This window comes from Calliphora vicina, chromosome 2, assembly GCF_958450345.1.
Source record: "Calliphora vicina chromosome 2, idCalVici1.1, whole genome shotgun sequence".
Taxonomy (NCBI): Eukaryota; Metazoa; Arthropoda; class Insecta; order Diptera; family Calliphoridae; genus Calliphora; species Calliphora vicina.
Genome location: NC_088781.1, coordinates 123,743,453 through 123,759,517, shown reverse-complemented (window position 1 = coordinate 123,759,517; position 16,065 = coordinate 123,743,453). Strand labels below are relative to the sequence as shown.

Sequence of the window (16,065 nt, the reverse complement as noted above, 5' to 3'; positions counted from 1 at the left end):
TTTCCCAGTAGCATGTTTATGTTTTTGCCTTTCTGAAATCCAAATTGATTTTTATTTATAATTTTATATTTTTCCAAATATGATTTTAGTCTTCTCGCTACAATTTCCTCTAGAATTTTTTCAATAACCGGTAGAATTGCAATTGGCCTATAATTGTTGAAATCTGTTTTACTTCCGCTTTTGTATATGGGTCTTATTATTGACGTTTTAAGATGAGCTGGCACGCTGCCGTTTTCCAAGCTTGTGTTTATAAGACGAGTTATTACAGGTGTGAGATAACTTGCATTAGTTTTCAAATCAATTGGTCTAATACCATCTGATCCTGGAGACTTTTTTGAATTTAAGGTCTTTAAAATATTATATATTTCTTCTTCATTTGCATATGTCATATACAAAGAGTTTTGGCAAGTTCTTCCGACACTGTTTATAGTTTTTATATTGCAGGTATGTAATATTTGTTTCACGTTTTTCTTGAAATTTGTTGCAAAACCGTTTAGTATATCAACTAGATTATCCGTTTCAAAGTTTTTGAGAATCATTTCATCAATATTATTTGATTTTTTCCCTATAATTTCGTTAATGAGCTGCCAAGTTACACGTAAATCACTTCTATTTTCAATAAACTTTTTTCTAAAATAATTATTTTTTTCATAATTAATAGTTCAGTTCTAGTTCAGTTCTAGTTCAGTTCTAGTTCAGTTCTAGTTCAGTTCTAGTTCAGTTCTAGTTCAGTTCTAGTTCAGTTCTAGTTCAGTTCTAGTTCAGTTCTAGTTCAGTTCTAGTTCAGTTCTAGTTCAGTTCTAGTTCAGTTCTAGTTCAGTTCTAGTTCAGTTCTAGTTCAGTTCTAGTTCAGTTCTAGTTCAGTTCTAGTTCAGTTCTAGTTCAGTTCTAGTTCAGTTCTAGTTCAGTTCTAGTTCAGTTCTAGTTCAGTTCTAGTTCAGTTCTAGTTCAGTTCTAGTTCAGTTCTAGTTCAGTTCTAGTTCAGTTCTAGTTCAGTTCTAGTTCAGTTCTAGTTCAGTTCTAGTTCAGTTCTAGTTCAGTTCTAGTTCAGTTCTAGTTCAGTTCTAGTTCAGTTCTAGTTCAGTTCTAGTTCAGTTCTAGTTCAGTTCTAGTTCAGTTCTAGTTCAGTTCTAGTTCAGTTCTAGTTCAGTTCTAGTTCAGTTCAGTTCGAATTCGGTTTAGAAATACCATAGCTATTCCACATACATTCTTTCTGAACAAAAATATAATTGTTGCCTAGAGCGTTTGCCAACCACTCTCTTGTGAGTGGTTGTATTGCACTGAATTTTATTTAAAAATTAAAATCTTTACAGCTACACACAAAAATCTTGAAACTAAAATAAATCACATGCTTACACTACTTTACATGTGCCACTTATCGTTTATCCTCATCAATGCTTGTGGTAAACATACACTCAAGTAATATGATCATTTGTTGCACATGCGTAAAACAAGGGTTGTTATTTAATGACCACATGGATCATGTAAAAATATCTATACATTTTTAAACATTAAAAAACATATTGAACTACATACACACTTGCTACAAAATTATATAAGAATATGATCAAATGATTTGTTCATAAACTCTATCATCCTATTTCCCTAGAATATTATATATTTTTGTTGTAGTTGTGGTGAATAAAACTTTATATCCTCCCAACATCTAACTACTTCCTTTAATGTTTATCATAACGACAAAAACAGTAGGATTCAGGCGAACATATTCTGGCTATTTAGCGCTATATGCAGTGTTAGAGGAAATATGCAAAAAATTCAAACTAGAAATCTTTTTTTAATACACTCGTAACATTTTATTTTTTTGACCTAAGCAGTCGATATAAAAACAAGCAGCCAAACAAACAAACAATCAACCAGCAAACAAAGTTCAAATGCATTTTAGGCCAAACTATATTTTTTGCATAAATATTTTTGTAATAAATACTATAGTTTTGTTACTCAGACAAGTAGGTAACTAGCCTGATAAAACACATATACTACATACCAAAACTAAACTGCTAAACTAAACACATATACGCTCTAGAACAGTGTATAACAAAATTAAAGTAACACAATCAAATATATTTCATCCAGTATTTTATTTAGCATTTAGTAATATCGTAAGAAAATTTTTCCTCTCACTGTACTTACATTTCAGTAATATCTAAATCTATCCTAACACATGTAGCAAAACATATTTTCGTTCGCCTGAGTGTATGCATATGTTTGCATGCGAGATTATACCTGTGTGTATGCTTGTGTTATGTATGCATTATAAAGTTGAATCATATGCCGAGGTAATGTAAGCACATTTCCGTTACCGGTTTTTATGTCATTTTACATGCCAACACAAATATTTTCCATAAAAGTGTTTTTCTACCGACGTATTTTGTTTTTGCTCTGCGGGTCTCAATAAGGGTAGTGCAGAGATTGAGGAAGATTGGTGGTGGAAATTTTAAAGCAAATAAAAAGTTAGTAAACTTAATAAAAGAAGAAATATTTGCAAAATTTTTTTTTTAAAAATAACTTGCAAAATATCACAAAATCTACATAAGAAAATTAAAGTATAATTCCAGGCTTTAAGAATATGTTGCTTTAATTTGTTTATAATTGCTAGTTTTATAATTCATGTACATTTTTATATTGTCTTTTTAGTTCTGCATGTCGAAGGTACTAATCTGATTTTACCACGAGTAAAACGTCAACATATGGGTGCCTATCTATGCATAGCCTCTAATGGTGTACCTCCTTCAGTGAGCAAAAGAATTACACTGATAGTACATTGTAAGTATAACACTTTATTCTAAACACAATCAAGTTAAAAATCTTTGAATACTTTAATGATTCAAAGACGTGAATTTCTTCCTTTAATAAACCGAGCATTAAAACTTTCACAGATATATAGATCAAACAAATATAATTAGTAATTTTGAAAATAATCAATATGTTTTTATCTAATTTCTAGTCCCACCCATGATTACGGTACAAAATCAACTTATTGGCGCCGTTGAAGGTAAAGGAGTAATACTGGAATGTCAGTCAGAGGCCTTTCCTAAAGCCATCAATTATTGGACAAGAGAAAGAGGAGAAATCGTGCCGCCAGGTAAGAATTGAAATTCAATGAATACTACTACAACTGAACTATAACCTGAACTAGAACTTGAACTAGAAAATGAACAAGAACCAGAACTAGAAAATGAACTAAAACAGAATTTCAATTTAACTAGAACTAAACTGGAACTGTACTAGAATCTGAACTAGAATTTGAACTTGAATCTGAACTAGAATCTGAACTAGAACTGAACTACAACTTAACTGCAACTGAACTAGAATCTCAAGAGAAAAGAACTGAACTAGAATTTCAACCAGAATCTGAACTAGGATCTGAACCAGATCTAGAATCTGAACTAGAACTCAGCTAAACTACAACTGAACTTGAACTGAATTAGAACCTGCACTAGAACCTGAACTAGAACCAACTAGAACCTGAATTAGAACTGAACTATAACATGAACTAGAACCCGAACTAGAATCTGAAGTAGAATCTCAACTAAAACCTAAACTATAACCTGAACTAGACTCTGAACTAGAATCTGAACCAGAACCTGAATTAGAGTCTGAAGTAAAATCTGAAGTAGAACCTGAACTGGAAACAGAACTAAAACCTGAACTGTAACCTGAACTAGAACCGGAACTAGAATCAGATCTAGAATCTGAAAAAGAATTTGAACTAGAATTCGAACTAGATTCCGAACTGGAATTTGAACTAGAATTTGAACTAGAATCTGAACTAGAATCTCAACTAGAATCTGAACTAGAACCTGAACCAGAATCTGAACTAGAGCCTGAACTAGAATCTGAGCTAGAAGCTGAACTAGAAGCTGAGCTAGAAGCTGAACAAGAAGTTGAACTAGAAGCTGATCTAGAAGTTGAACTAGAAGCTGAACTAGAGTCCGAACTATAAGCAAAAGTCGAACCTTAACTAGAATCTGAACTAAAATTGAACTAGAACTGAACTAGAATCTGAACTAGAACCTGAACTAGAACCTGAATTAGAAACTAGAACCTAAACTGCAACCTGAACTAGAAGCTAAAGCAGTATATGTACTTGGATCTGAACTAAAATCTGAACTACAATGTGAACTAGAACCTAAATCTGAACTAGAATAAGAACTTGAACTAGAACCTGAACTAGACCTGAACTGGAAACAGAACTAGAACCTGAACCTGAACTTGAACCGGAACTGGAATCTGAACTAGAATCTGAACTAGAATCTGAGAAAGAATTTGAACTAGAATCCGAACTAGATTCCGAACTGGAATTTGAACTAGAATTTGAACTAGAAACTGAACTATAACCTGAACTCGAACCTGAACTAGAACCGGAACTAGAATCAGATCTAGAATCTGAACTAGAATCTGAGAAAGAATTTGAGCTAGAATCCGAACTAGATTCCGAACTGGAATTTAAACTAGAATCTGAACTAGAACCTGAATTAGAACCAGAATTAGAACCTGAACTTGAACTAGAACTAGAACCTGAACGAGAACCAAAACGGGAACCCGAACCAGAATCTGAACTACAAACTGAACTAGAACCTGAACTAGAACCTGAACGAGAACGAGAACCTGAACCAGAATCTAAACTAGAACCGGAACTAGATCCAGAACTAGAACCTGAGCTATAAACTGAATTAGAACCTGAACTAGAACTGAAATGAACTAGAACCTGAATTAGAATCTGAGCTATAACCTAAACTAGAACATCAACTCGAACCTGAACTTGAACTAGAACCTGAACGAGAACCTAAACGGGAACCTGAACTAGAATCTGAACTAGAACCTGAACTTGAACTAGAACTATAACCTAAACTAGGACATGAACTAGAACCTGAACTAGAACCTGAAATAGAATCTGAACTAGAATCGGAACTAGAAGTTGAACTAGAATCTGAACTAGAATCCGCACTAGAATCTAAACTAGAATCTGAACTAGAATCGCAACTAGAATCTCAACCAGAATCTCAATTAGAGTCTGAACTAGAACCAGAACTAAACTAGAGCCTCAACTAGAACCTGAACTAGAATCTGAACTAGAGGCTGAACTAGAACTGAACTAGAATCTGAAATAGAATCTGAACTAGAAATAGATTTAAACTAGAACTTTTCAATTTGTTAATAAAATAATTTATCTTCTTTCTATCAGGTGGTAAATTTCTCTCAAATGTTACTGAAATTGGCGAATATCGTAGTTCGATGAAGTTGCACATAAATCCATTGACTATGACAGAATTCGGAGCATATCGTTGTGTAGCCAAAAACTCATTGGGGGATACTGATGGCACAATTAAGTTATACAGTAAGTATAAATTATTTTAGAAGATATTAAGCAATATTTATTCAAATATTTACTGGAGAAATTTATAAAAAATGTATAAATTTAAAATTCCTTTTCTTTAAGAAATACCTTCAAGTACGGTCAATTATGTAGATGGCTACGACAGTCGATATAAAGGTAATTATAAACATATAGTAACTTCACGTAGTTTTACTTCCTATTTTATAAGATGTGAAGTTTCATGAGCTAAGTCCAGACTTTTAAACTTAGTTTTGTCATGAATATTTATGAATTAGTTACCATTTGAATGTCTATTTTTAATACCTCTATTCTTTAATGAAAAAGAACAAATTTATTTTTTATTATTGCTTATAATAACATTCTCAATTTGTTTGCTGCTATTTACTTTTCATTATTTTCTTTATTTTTTTATTTTCATAACAGGCAAAAAACGCATAAAATCCTCTGAACTTTATCATCAATCGAAAGTAACCTCCAGTGAAAGCGAAGAAAATGAAAATCCTGGTAAGCGGAAAGGTAAGTTTTAACCAAACAAAACACAAACGTTTCACAATCACACCTTTTCAAACAAACCAAAGAATTAAAAGAAAAAAAATCTGAAACATTTCAACTGTAAATGACAAAATAACAAGTCTCTAGAGGACGATTAAATAAATAGAAACGAAACTGCAGAAAAGGTAAAAAAGGATAGAAATTTTTAGTGTAAGACATGTTCTTTTTTCATTTCTAAATAAATACGGCAATATAAGTTTAATAAGGTGCAAATAATACTGACACTAGGCAAATAAAGGAACAGTTTTTTGGTAATAAGGGAGCAAACAGTTAAGAAAAGGTTGAAATATTTGTGGGGTGTCTTTATATTTGGGTATAAATGGTATGTCAACATTGTTACAGCATTATTTCAAACAAGTTTATTATTTTGGGGGGTTAATGCTTGCAAATTAAATGATAAGTAAATAAAAAAAAGGTTATACTTGTCATAGGGAGATATTTTTCTTTACAAAAAAGGAAAACAATTTTTTCAATATTTAGTTCCACAAAAATTTAGCATATTACGAAATATGATTATATAATTATATGTTTCCTACCTTTTTTCAGATCTTCTCATGATTAGTGAGTTTGAGGATTACTATCCCAATTCCTCAACAACAGACATGGTTGCATCCTGCACATCCTTAACAACCTTCAGCATAGCAGTCATTCTACTAAATTGGTGTCAGCGACATTGACATCATACAGTGACGTGCAACAGCAACATCTAGAAATGGTTTTGTCATGTCATCATCATTTATTTTCCATGTAAGAGGCAAAAATGTGTTGTAACATTAAAGAGTTACGAGTGACGTACAAGTAAAAAATATAACATTTGTATTTCGCAATAATCTTAAGAAAACAAAATAATATTTTTTGCAGCAAAAAAAGTTAAAATTTAAATAAGTTTTCCTCATTTTTTTAGTATCAAATTTTTATATAAATTCAATTTTGTAATGTTTAAATCCAGTACATTTCTTTTTTTAAAACAGCAAAAAAAAATGTTATAAAAATATAGACACATTTTGTACATGACTGAGGATAATGTAGTAAAAAAAGTAAAACCAGGGATATAACCAAAAAAAAAACCGAAAAAGTAGAAGAATAATACAAATAAATATGTTGAAAAATATGTTGTAATAAACATAAATATGTAAAAAATTTACGTAGAATGTAAGAGCGCATAATAGCAGAGTGGTGGAAAAATAAAGGGGATTTACATTTTCTATAAATATTTAGAAAAATTATAAAATATTCAGCTTTTGAGATAGTTAATGGCAAAATTATTAGCTTTTGGTTTTATGTTTTTTATTAAAAATTTTCTTGTAAATAATCTTCATATCTTTTAATCTATTATCACTAAAAAACCCTTATTCAAATTGCTAATTTACGTCAATTTCCTTCCCAATGTCTCACCATTTCATGACTCTGTCTGCAGTTTTGCTTACATGTTCACATCTAAAAAACCAAAGAAATGGAAATACATTATTTAATATTAAAAAATATACAATTCTCATCCTGAACAAGTAAGAAGGTATTGTCGGTCAAGACCGACCATATAACAATCATTTCTATTTTAAAATTTCAATATTTGTTTTTCGTGAGTATTTTTGGAAGTGGGCATTATCATATGGTCGTGTGATCGCTTTATTTATTAGATCGCGTTATTTATTTCTATATGAAACTTATTTGTGTTGAATTTTATGTAGATATAGCATAACTTTTAATGGAGGCCAAGTGAACTAATGTACAGATTTAAACCAATTTCAATAGGCTTCGAACTTGGGCCGAAATACGAAGAACAAAATTGAGTCTCATTTTCAAATGTAAAATGATCATGGAAACTATTAACCAAAGTGAACTTAGGTATCACAAAATTCGTGAAAGGTATTTAAAATTGGTATTTCTTTAAAACCGATAGAAATTGAAACTATAAAAAACAACAGAAAAATGGAAATTTTATTAAAAAAAAACTTTTTTTTATTCGAAAAAACATGGCACTAACATTTAAAAATGATTTCGATCATATGATCACCGCAGCTGTTCTTGACAAAACGCATTCTGGTCGTCCAATTTTGGGCCACTTTTTTCAGCATTGCTGCGTTTGTTACGAATATCACGAACAATGTTGGCCTCCAATATATCAATTATTGCTAGTTTAGAAACATAAACCAATAACTTCATGTAATCCTACAAGAAATAATCGAGAGGTGTTAAATCCCACAACCTTGGAGGACAATTGACAGATCCATTTCTCAAAATCAAGATATCGCCAAATTGATTTCAATAAATTCAATTGCGGTAGACATATGGCATGTTGCGCCATCATGTTGAAAAACCACAAAAAAACCACTCGGATCAATGTTATCCATTTTTTCAAATATAACTAAATGATCGTGGTGAGTTGATGATCTCCATTCCATTAAGCTCCGGCTTTTTTTTTGTTGAGAAATATGGTTTCCTGAATGTACTGGAGTCTGTAAGGTCTGTTGTGGATTGGTCTCGCTCCATATGCTGCAATTTTGTTTATTATTGTTCAGAAATGAGCCTCATCGCTGGAAAATTTATTTGGTACTAGCTGCGTGAATAGATGACTGATCTTCAAAGTAAATTTTAATAAATTGGTAGATTTGTTGAAGAGCCAATATATTCATAATGATTTGCCATAGTATACTGATCATAAATGTCAAAAAGTGAGCGGAGTATGACAGTTAACCGCTTCGCAAGTTAGTTGAAATAAGTTTCAAATAGAAGTAAATAACACTAATTTGATGACGATCGATCCATAATTGGTCAGATGTGAGTTTGACGAAAATCAAAACAATTTAGATTTTCAAATGGCATTTTTATTCAGTTTTCGCAGCGACAACATCATAAGGTGAATTAATAAAAAAAAATTCTTAACTTTAAAAAACAGCTTTGAAATGAAATTTGATGGTTTGAGTTTGATACGTTGCTGTGTTAAGCAAAACTAAATATTACCAATACATACATATTATTTGTCAAATCAGTTTGATACGTGGCCATCGTGCTTTAATTGTTTATATTATGTAGGATATCGAATATTATTTCCCATTTTCACGTCTTTGTCTCAGTAAATGTACAAAAGGATCCCGACATATCCAACTTAAGAGATCTAAAAATAAGTTCCTGACCTCGGTTTTACATCATACATATAAACCTTGGCTAAGAGCAGATCATCAAATTATTCAAATAGAGTCGAACTTCTATTGATATGAACATATATGAGATATGACATTTCTATTGTAACATATCAATGATCAGATGTTAATATATCATAAGATGAAAATGGATCGGTATATAGAAGAAAAAATACCTCTATGTAGCTGGCACATCCACCACTTGGTAATCAGCAAAAACATAATAATTTGTAAATGTTCTCAACATGCAAGTGATGGTTGGATATCCGTTATAGAATCAGGACAGAAGTTATCACCCCGAGTTGTTGTAGTAGCACTACTAAATCTTTAGTTGCGATCCACTTAACTGCTGATGTTATTCTGAATGTGAATAAAACTGATCTCAACCAGATAAAACGTTTGTTCACGCTAAAGAAGCTAGTGCTGAAAGAAGAATGTTATCGAAAGATAGACTTACGTATGAAACAAATAAAATATTTTTTTCTTGGAAAGGCAAAGAAACACAGTTCGTTTCGTAACGATGTATTATTTTCATTAAAATAATGGATATCTATTCAAGCGTGGTTTTAGAAACGAAATCCTTCCCAATGGAGCATTATTAGTCCTTGGTAATACCCCCAAAGAACAAATTTTGGATGATAGCATATTTGAGGTTTTTATAAAAATCTAAGACGTTCTAGCTATGTCCGTATATCTGTTTACTGAAAGTACGATATTACCCAAAGGGAAAATGTAAAATCAATCTAATAAAAAAAACAAGTAATAGAGCTATATTCGGTTGTGCCGAATCTTATATACGCTTCACCAAATTATACGTCAAAATACAAATTTTAAATATTTTTAGGTAAAAAAAAATTATTTTTTTTCCAAAGTTGTGTTTTTAATTTTGGAAAAATTTAAAAAAAAAACTTTTTAAATTTAAAATTTTTTTTTTAAATTTTATATATTTTTTTTAAATTTTAAAAAAAATTTTTTTGTTTATTAAATTTTCTTTTTTTGGTGAAAAAAAATCGGTTAAAAAATATTTTTTCCGATTTTGACTCAATGTTGGTCCAACTTACTATGGTCTTATATAGGTCGTTGCAAAGGTCTTTGAAATACCTATCATTAGATATCTATATTGCCTATATTAATGACTTAGTAATCCAGATATATGTAGGTCAAAAATAGGTAAAAAATCGAGGTTGTCCTGGTTTTTCCTCATATTTCAGCCATTTGTGGATTGATTTTGCTGATTTTAAATAGGAAACTTCTCGAAAGTATGTCTGACTGAATTATTAAAGATTTGGATCCAGGAGATATCTGGGGTCTTCAGAAAATTTATTTCAACAGACGGATAGATAGACATACGGACATACGGACATGGCTTAATCGACTCCGCTATCTATTAGGATTCAGAATATATATACTTTATAGGGTCGAAAAATTATATTGTGGAAATTACAAACGGAATGACAAACTTATATATACCCTTCTTAAGAAGGTGAAGGGTATAAAAATGAGAACAAATGGTAGGGATGTCGTTTAAAAGTAATTAAAATCTTATAGGACCCAAACGAATAATTACTGTTAATATATAATTTATGTGTCTGAAAATTATCAAAATAAGTTGAACAGGACCAAAGTATATGAAAAACTTCATTTGGATATATTTTGTAACATTTATATTGTTACGTTTTTACCTTTTAAAAACGGTGGTTTATTTCCATTAAATACAATGGCCCATAATCATAGTCAGAAATAAAGTATTTTTTTATAGAAATAAAGTCGTCTTTACTTAAGAGTGGACTTTAGGTCTACCATAGACAAGTTAAAGTATATTTTTGACGTTAAACTCGACTGTAAATATAAAACAAGCTGAAGCTGTTATTAACTCATTTAACAACAGCATCAGCTGTTCTTCGCCATGTAAAACAGTTCTGCAAAAAGTAAAAAAAATTAAGTTACAAGAATTTGGCAGAGATTTTGCAATTATTGAACAGTTATCAATAAAATTAGTACCAAAATATTCTAAATATGATATTAATTTTATATATTTAATTTTTCCACAACAAACAACTTTTTTTCTTTAGTTGTCCCGGTTACTTTTATTGTTTATCTTTTTTTAATTTTGTATGTCAGCTGTTCAGCGTTACCACTTGTCTGTATTTTGTTGTATATTGTATGAAAACATTTTCTACATTTGCGGTGGCACCCAGTTAAAGTCGGTTCAATTTAAAACATACTTTAATTTTGACTATAGTTGCAAAATAATTAAAAGCAGGTTGTTATTTTAAAGTTGTTTCTAAAAAGAACCGACTTTAGTGTTTGACTATGATTATGGGCCAATGTATTTTTTTAATTGCAAACAAAAGCGATCAGTATTTTAAAATCTCTGTAATTGTAACAAATCTTCATTTATTTAAATTTACACTATAAATGGCCACTCTCTTTTAATACATACACTTCATACATTTGATCTTAAATTAAATAGAGCCTACATTATACTTACTGTGTCAGAACTCGCTGTTATTACATATATATATACACTTCCATCTTCTAGAAGTCTCATGAATAATCTAACGGATAAGCTAGAATTTCCACAACGATCACCTAGAGCTTTTGCAGCTGCAGTTAATTCCGCCACACTTATAAACAATGTTAATAAGATCGTGTATTCAAAATTGTTTATATGTAGAAGTTACTACTTATGGAAATGTTTATAAATATTATGAATGCAGCAATCAGCCTTTATATACAGTTAAAATCAAATTTGTAACAATATGCATTCAAATTTACAAGTTGAAATTTACCACTGATATTTTCTAGTAATATAAAATTAAGATTATCATGTGAACCAGATAAATGTTTTTATAAGAAATATTCAAAAACCGGTACTCGAATTGTTGGTGGGTATACAAGATTCTTATAATATATCTCTCTTAAAATATGCTATGCGATATACATAAGTACTTAATTTAAAAATCATAATGATTATTTCTTTATTATACCCTCCACCACCATAAGTGGTGAATGAGGGTATATATAAGTTTGTCATTCCGTGTGTAACATTGAGAAATATTCATCTGAGACCCAACAAAGTATATATATTATTGATCCTTATGAAATTCTAAGTCGATTGAGCCATGTCCGTCTGTCTGTCCGTCTGTCCGTCTGTCCGTCTGTGTAAAACACGCTCACGTCCAAAATACGCAAACAAACTTAGTAGAGTTGCAAGAAAAATGTTTATTATTGTCCTAAGCAGTTTGGTATTGAAAATCAGCGAAATCGGTACAGTGGAACCAAAGTTATGAATGAAAATGTGGGACAACCTCAAAAAAAAATTGATAATTTTCACATATTTTTGGACATTTTTTGTAAATATATTGCAGCTAATATCATAAAATTTTGCACTCGTTACTTTTATGATAAAGGGAGTAACTCTGGTGAAAATTATAAGAATCGGTCCATGATTTCTCCTAGCCCCCATACAAATTTCTTCCCGAAATATGGTTCTATGGTCTATAAATGCCTACAAAATAGGAATATCCACATGAAATTCAGCAAAAATAAGTTTCGTGGTAAAAGAAATTATATTACAAAATTTTTCGTGGATCGGCCCATATTTGACCATAGCCCCCATATAAAGTACACTTCCGAAAATCCCTTAAATAAGCATAAATGTCTTATAAATATCGCTATCAAGTTGAAATTCGACATGAATAATTCCCATATATACACAAATCGCTGTACCTAATTATATGGAGATCGGCCGATAATTGGTTATAGCTCCCATATAAGGACCACTTCCGAAAAACACAATAACCTACATAAATATCTAAAAAATATTAATATCAAAACAAAATTTCACACACATCCATAGTTTATATTTAGAAATCATACTACTGGATTTTGTGAATATCGGTCCATATTTGACCATAGCTCCCATATAAGGTCCACTTCCAAAAATCAGTTAAGTACTCATAAATCTCTTATAAATACATTTATCATGCTAAAATTCCACATAAATTATACTCATATATATAGATATCACTGTTCCAAATTTTATGCAGATTGGCCGATAATTGGTCATAGCTCCCCTATAAGGCCCATTTCCGAAAAAAGATATTAACCTTAAAAAGTATTAAAAACATATCGATATCAAAATGAAATTACGCACAGATCCAGTAATTTGAATCCAGTAATCATACTTCTGGATTTTGTGAATATCGGTCCATATTTAACCATAGCTCCCATATAAGGTCCACTCCCGAAAATCACTAATATGCTCATAAATTTCTTACAAATATAGTTATCAGGTTGAAATTCAAAACAAATTTATTCAATATATACAAAGTCGATGTACCAAATTTTATGATGATAGGCCCATAATTGGTCATAACCTCCATATAAGAACTACTTCAGGAAAACACATTACCGTGCACAAATATCCATAAAAATCTACACTCAACCAAAATTTTACACCGATCAATAATTTGTATCCAAGAATCGTACTACAAGATTTTTTAAATATTGGTACATAATTCGGCATAGCTCCCACATAAGGTCCACTATTGTTAATACCGTTGTTTATATGAAATTCTACAAAAATAGCCCTTAAATACTTAGGATCATAATAGGTCATAGCATCAATATATTTAACCAAAATGGTACACAGATCAGTTATTTGTATTCAAAAATCATAATACTGAATTTTGTGAATATTGGTCCATAATTGGCCACAGCTCTCATATAAATACATAAAAATCACGTAAAAATATTTTATGACAATCGAATCATAATAGGTCATAGCTCCCGCAAAAGTCCCACAACCAAATATTTTGAAATTTGTCTAAATATATTTGTATACCCTTTTTTTATACTCTGTTTCTTCACTTGAGGTTAAAAGGGAAAAATGTTGATCCAAACGTATTAACTAATTATTAAGTATATAAATTGTTAAATTTCATTTCATGAGGTCCAGACTTAAACTCGACAACACTTCCCCTTTGCGTATGTGAAATTTCATTAAAATCGGACTAAGGGTTTAGAAGTTACAGATTTATTTCCCTCTTTTTTTTCTCATACCACTGTGCGCCACTTTGACACTCAGATATTGTAGATCGTTTAACCCAGTTCCAACAAACTGTTAACGGTTACCTATGTAAGAAAATAATAATTTACACGAAGATTTAGAAAAATTAAGTTTAGACGACAATTTCTCAATTAAAAGACAATAATTAACTGTGTCAAACGTTCTAATAGGAATTTCAGTTATAAATTGCTGAATTAGATACAATTTTGTGTACATTTGAAATAAAATATCTTCTGCGTAAACTAGTCTTTCTAACAATTGTTATATTATTTCAGCTTTTATACTACCATATTTAGGTGGAGGGTATTTAAGATTCGGCACGGCCGAATATAGTACTCTTACTTGTTTTTAGGTCTATTTCAATTTTTGATAATCTTTAGAATAAAATAGGAGGTATTTTAAGTTATTTGTAGAACTTGTAACTTTACAATGCCTAATAGATCTCTTTATATATTTTGAGATCAAAGTTATACGCGAAAAAACATTGGATTTAATTTTAATAAAAATATTCATATTTCTTGTGCCTTACTCAGTAATAAGTAGTTATTACCTTCAGCATTAGTTTGACACAATTGGTATAGTTTTCGTCTGCATAAAAGATTCCCTAGGTGTTCTATTTCCTTGTCTTAAACTAAATTCCAAAGTTAGTAGAGCCACTTTAATAATCTACAAATGGAATTATAATGTGTTTACTCAGTAGTAAGTACAAATTACCCTATGTATTACTTTGATAAGACACTTTTAGATTTCGTGCTTTCAAATACGATTTTTTTTTTCTTTCTTAAACAAATTTCCAAAGTTAGTATTGCTATTTTAATATTCTACAAAATCAACCATAATCTGTTTACTCAGTAATAAGTACTCATTACCTTCAGCATTACTTTGATATAATTTGTATATATACGATTCCCTAGATATTCTATTTTCTTGTCTTCAACATATGTATTTCCAAAGTATGTAAATAGTGCTACTTTAATATTCTACAAAACCAACTATAATCTGTTGATTTAACAATTATTTGTCCACAAGTCATTGACTGCTCCACTGAGTTCAATTTATAATCTCTTTCCGTTTTGATGTTGTTTTTATGTGTGTCTTCTTTTTTTATTTTTATTTTTGTTGTTGCCGGTTTAATGTTGTTGTAAGGTAAACAAAATCTTGTTATCAGCAATAACAACAATAACACTGTTGCCTTGTGGAGATTTCCATAATCCATAAATATTTATGGTTGAAACAATATGTGATTATGTACATACTCATATGTATGTAAATCTAATGTAATCTGTATCAACTAGTCATTTTGCTGTCTAGTCTAAGTCTACGTGCTAGTTGTAATTCATAATATTTATTGATGATTTAATTACACTACGTTTCATTAAAACTTTTTGCTAATAATTTTTAAACATTTTATTAATATCACAGAAGAAATAGAAGTTTTTACCGAGTTTTACCTTTTTGAAAATTGAACTTATTCATTCAGGAACTACCCAACTCTACATTAAAAATACTCTTTATTATATATAACTAGTTGATCACCCCGGCTTCGCCCGGTAGCATTTACTAATGTTAGTTATCAAGTTTCTCCAACCCACTCACACCAGCCTGTTCTTATTTATTTGCAAATAAAATATCTAAATTTGTACTGCATACTTTAGGGAGCTTTTTATTACAGTTGACTGGACTCACAAAAAAAATAATTTCCGAGTTTTACCCAGAACTTTTGAATTTTTTTTTCTTTACAAACCATGTCCTGAAAATTTCGAATCGAATAAAAAAATCAGCCAAATCGCTCCAGCCGTTCTCACGTGATGACATTACATACATGGACCATTTCATTTTTATATATATAGTTTTGTTATCATTTTCCTGTTAATTTTCAAATCAAATCTTGAATAAAATATTCGATAAAAATCGATCATCAAATAATTGAATATGTTTTT

General features: G+C 30.4%; 1 protein-coding gene across 1 annotated transcript in view; it reads left to right on the top strand.

Annotated features, from left to right (window-relative positions):
* The window catches only part of DIP-eta (Dpr-interacting protein eta), a 58,532-nt gene extending 51,944 nt beyond the window's left edge, over positions 1 to 6,588 (top strand). The window contains exons 5-10 of the mRNA XM_065500357.1: positions 2,656 to 2,784; positions 2,966 to 3,103; positions 5,207 to 5,359; positions 5,462 to 5,515; positions 5,783 to 5,875; positions 6,458 to 6,588. Coding sequence (XP_065356429.1) covers positions 2,656 to 2,784; positions 2,966 to 3,103; positions 5,207 to 5,359; positions 5,462 to 5,515; positions 5,783 to 5,875; positions 6,458 to 6,588 — 698 coding nt within the window. The remainder of the gene's footprint in view (positions 1 to 2,655; positions 2,785 to 2,965; positions 3,104 to 5,206; positions 5,360 to 5,461; positions 5,516 to 5,782; positions 5,876 to 6,457) is intronic.
* Positions 6,589 to 16,065: the final 9,477 nt, after the last annotated feature.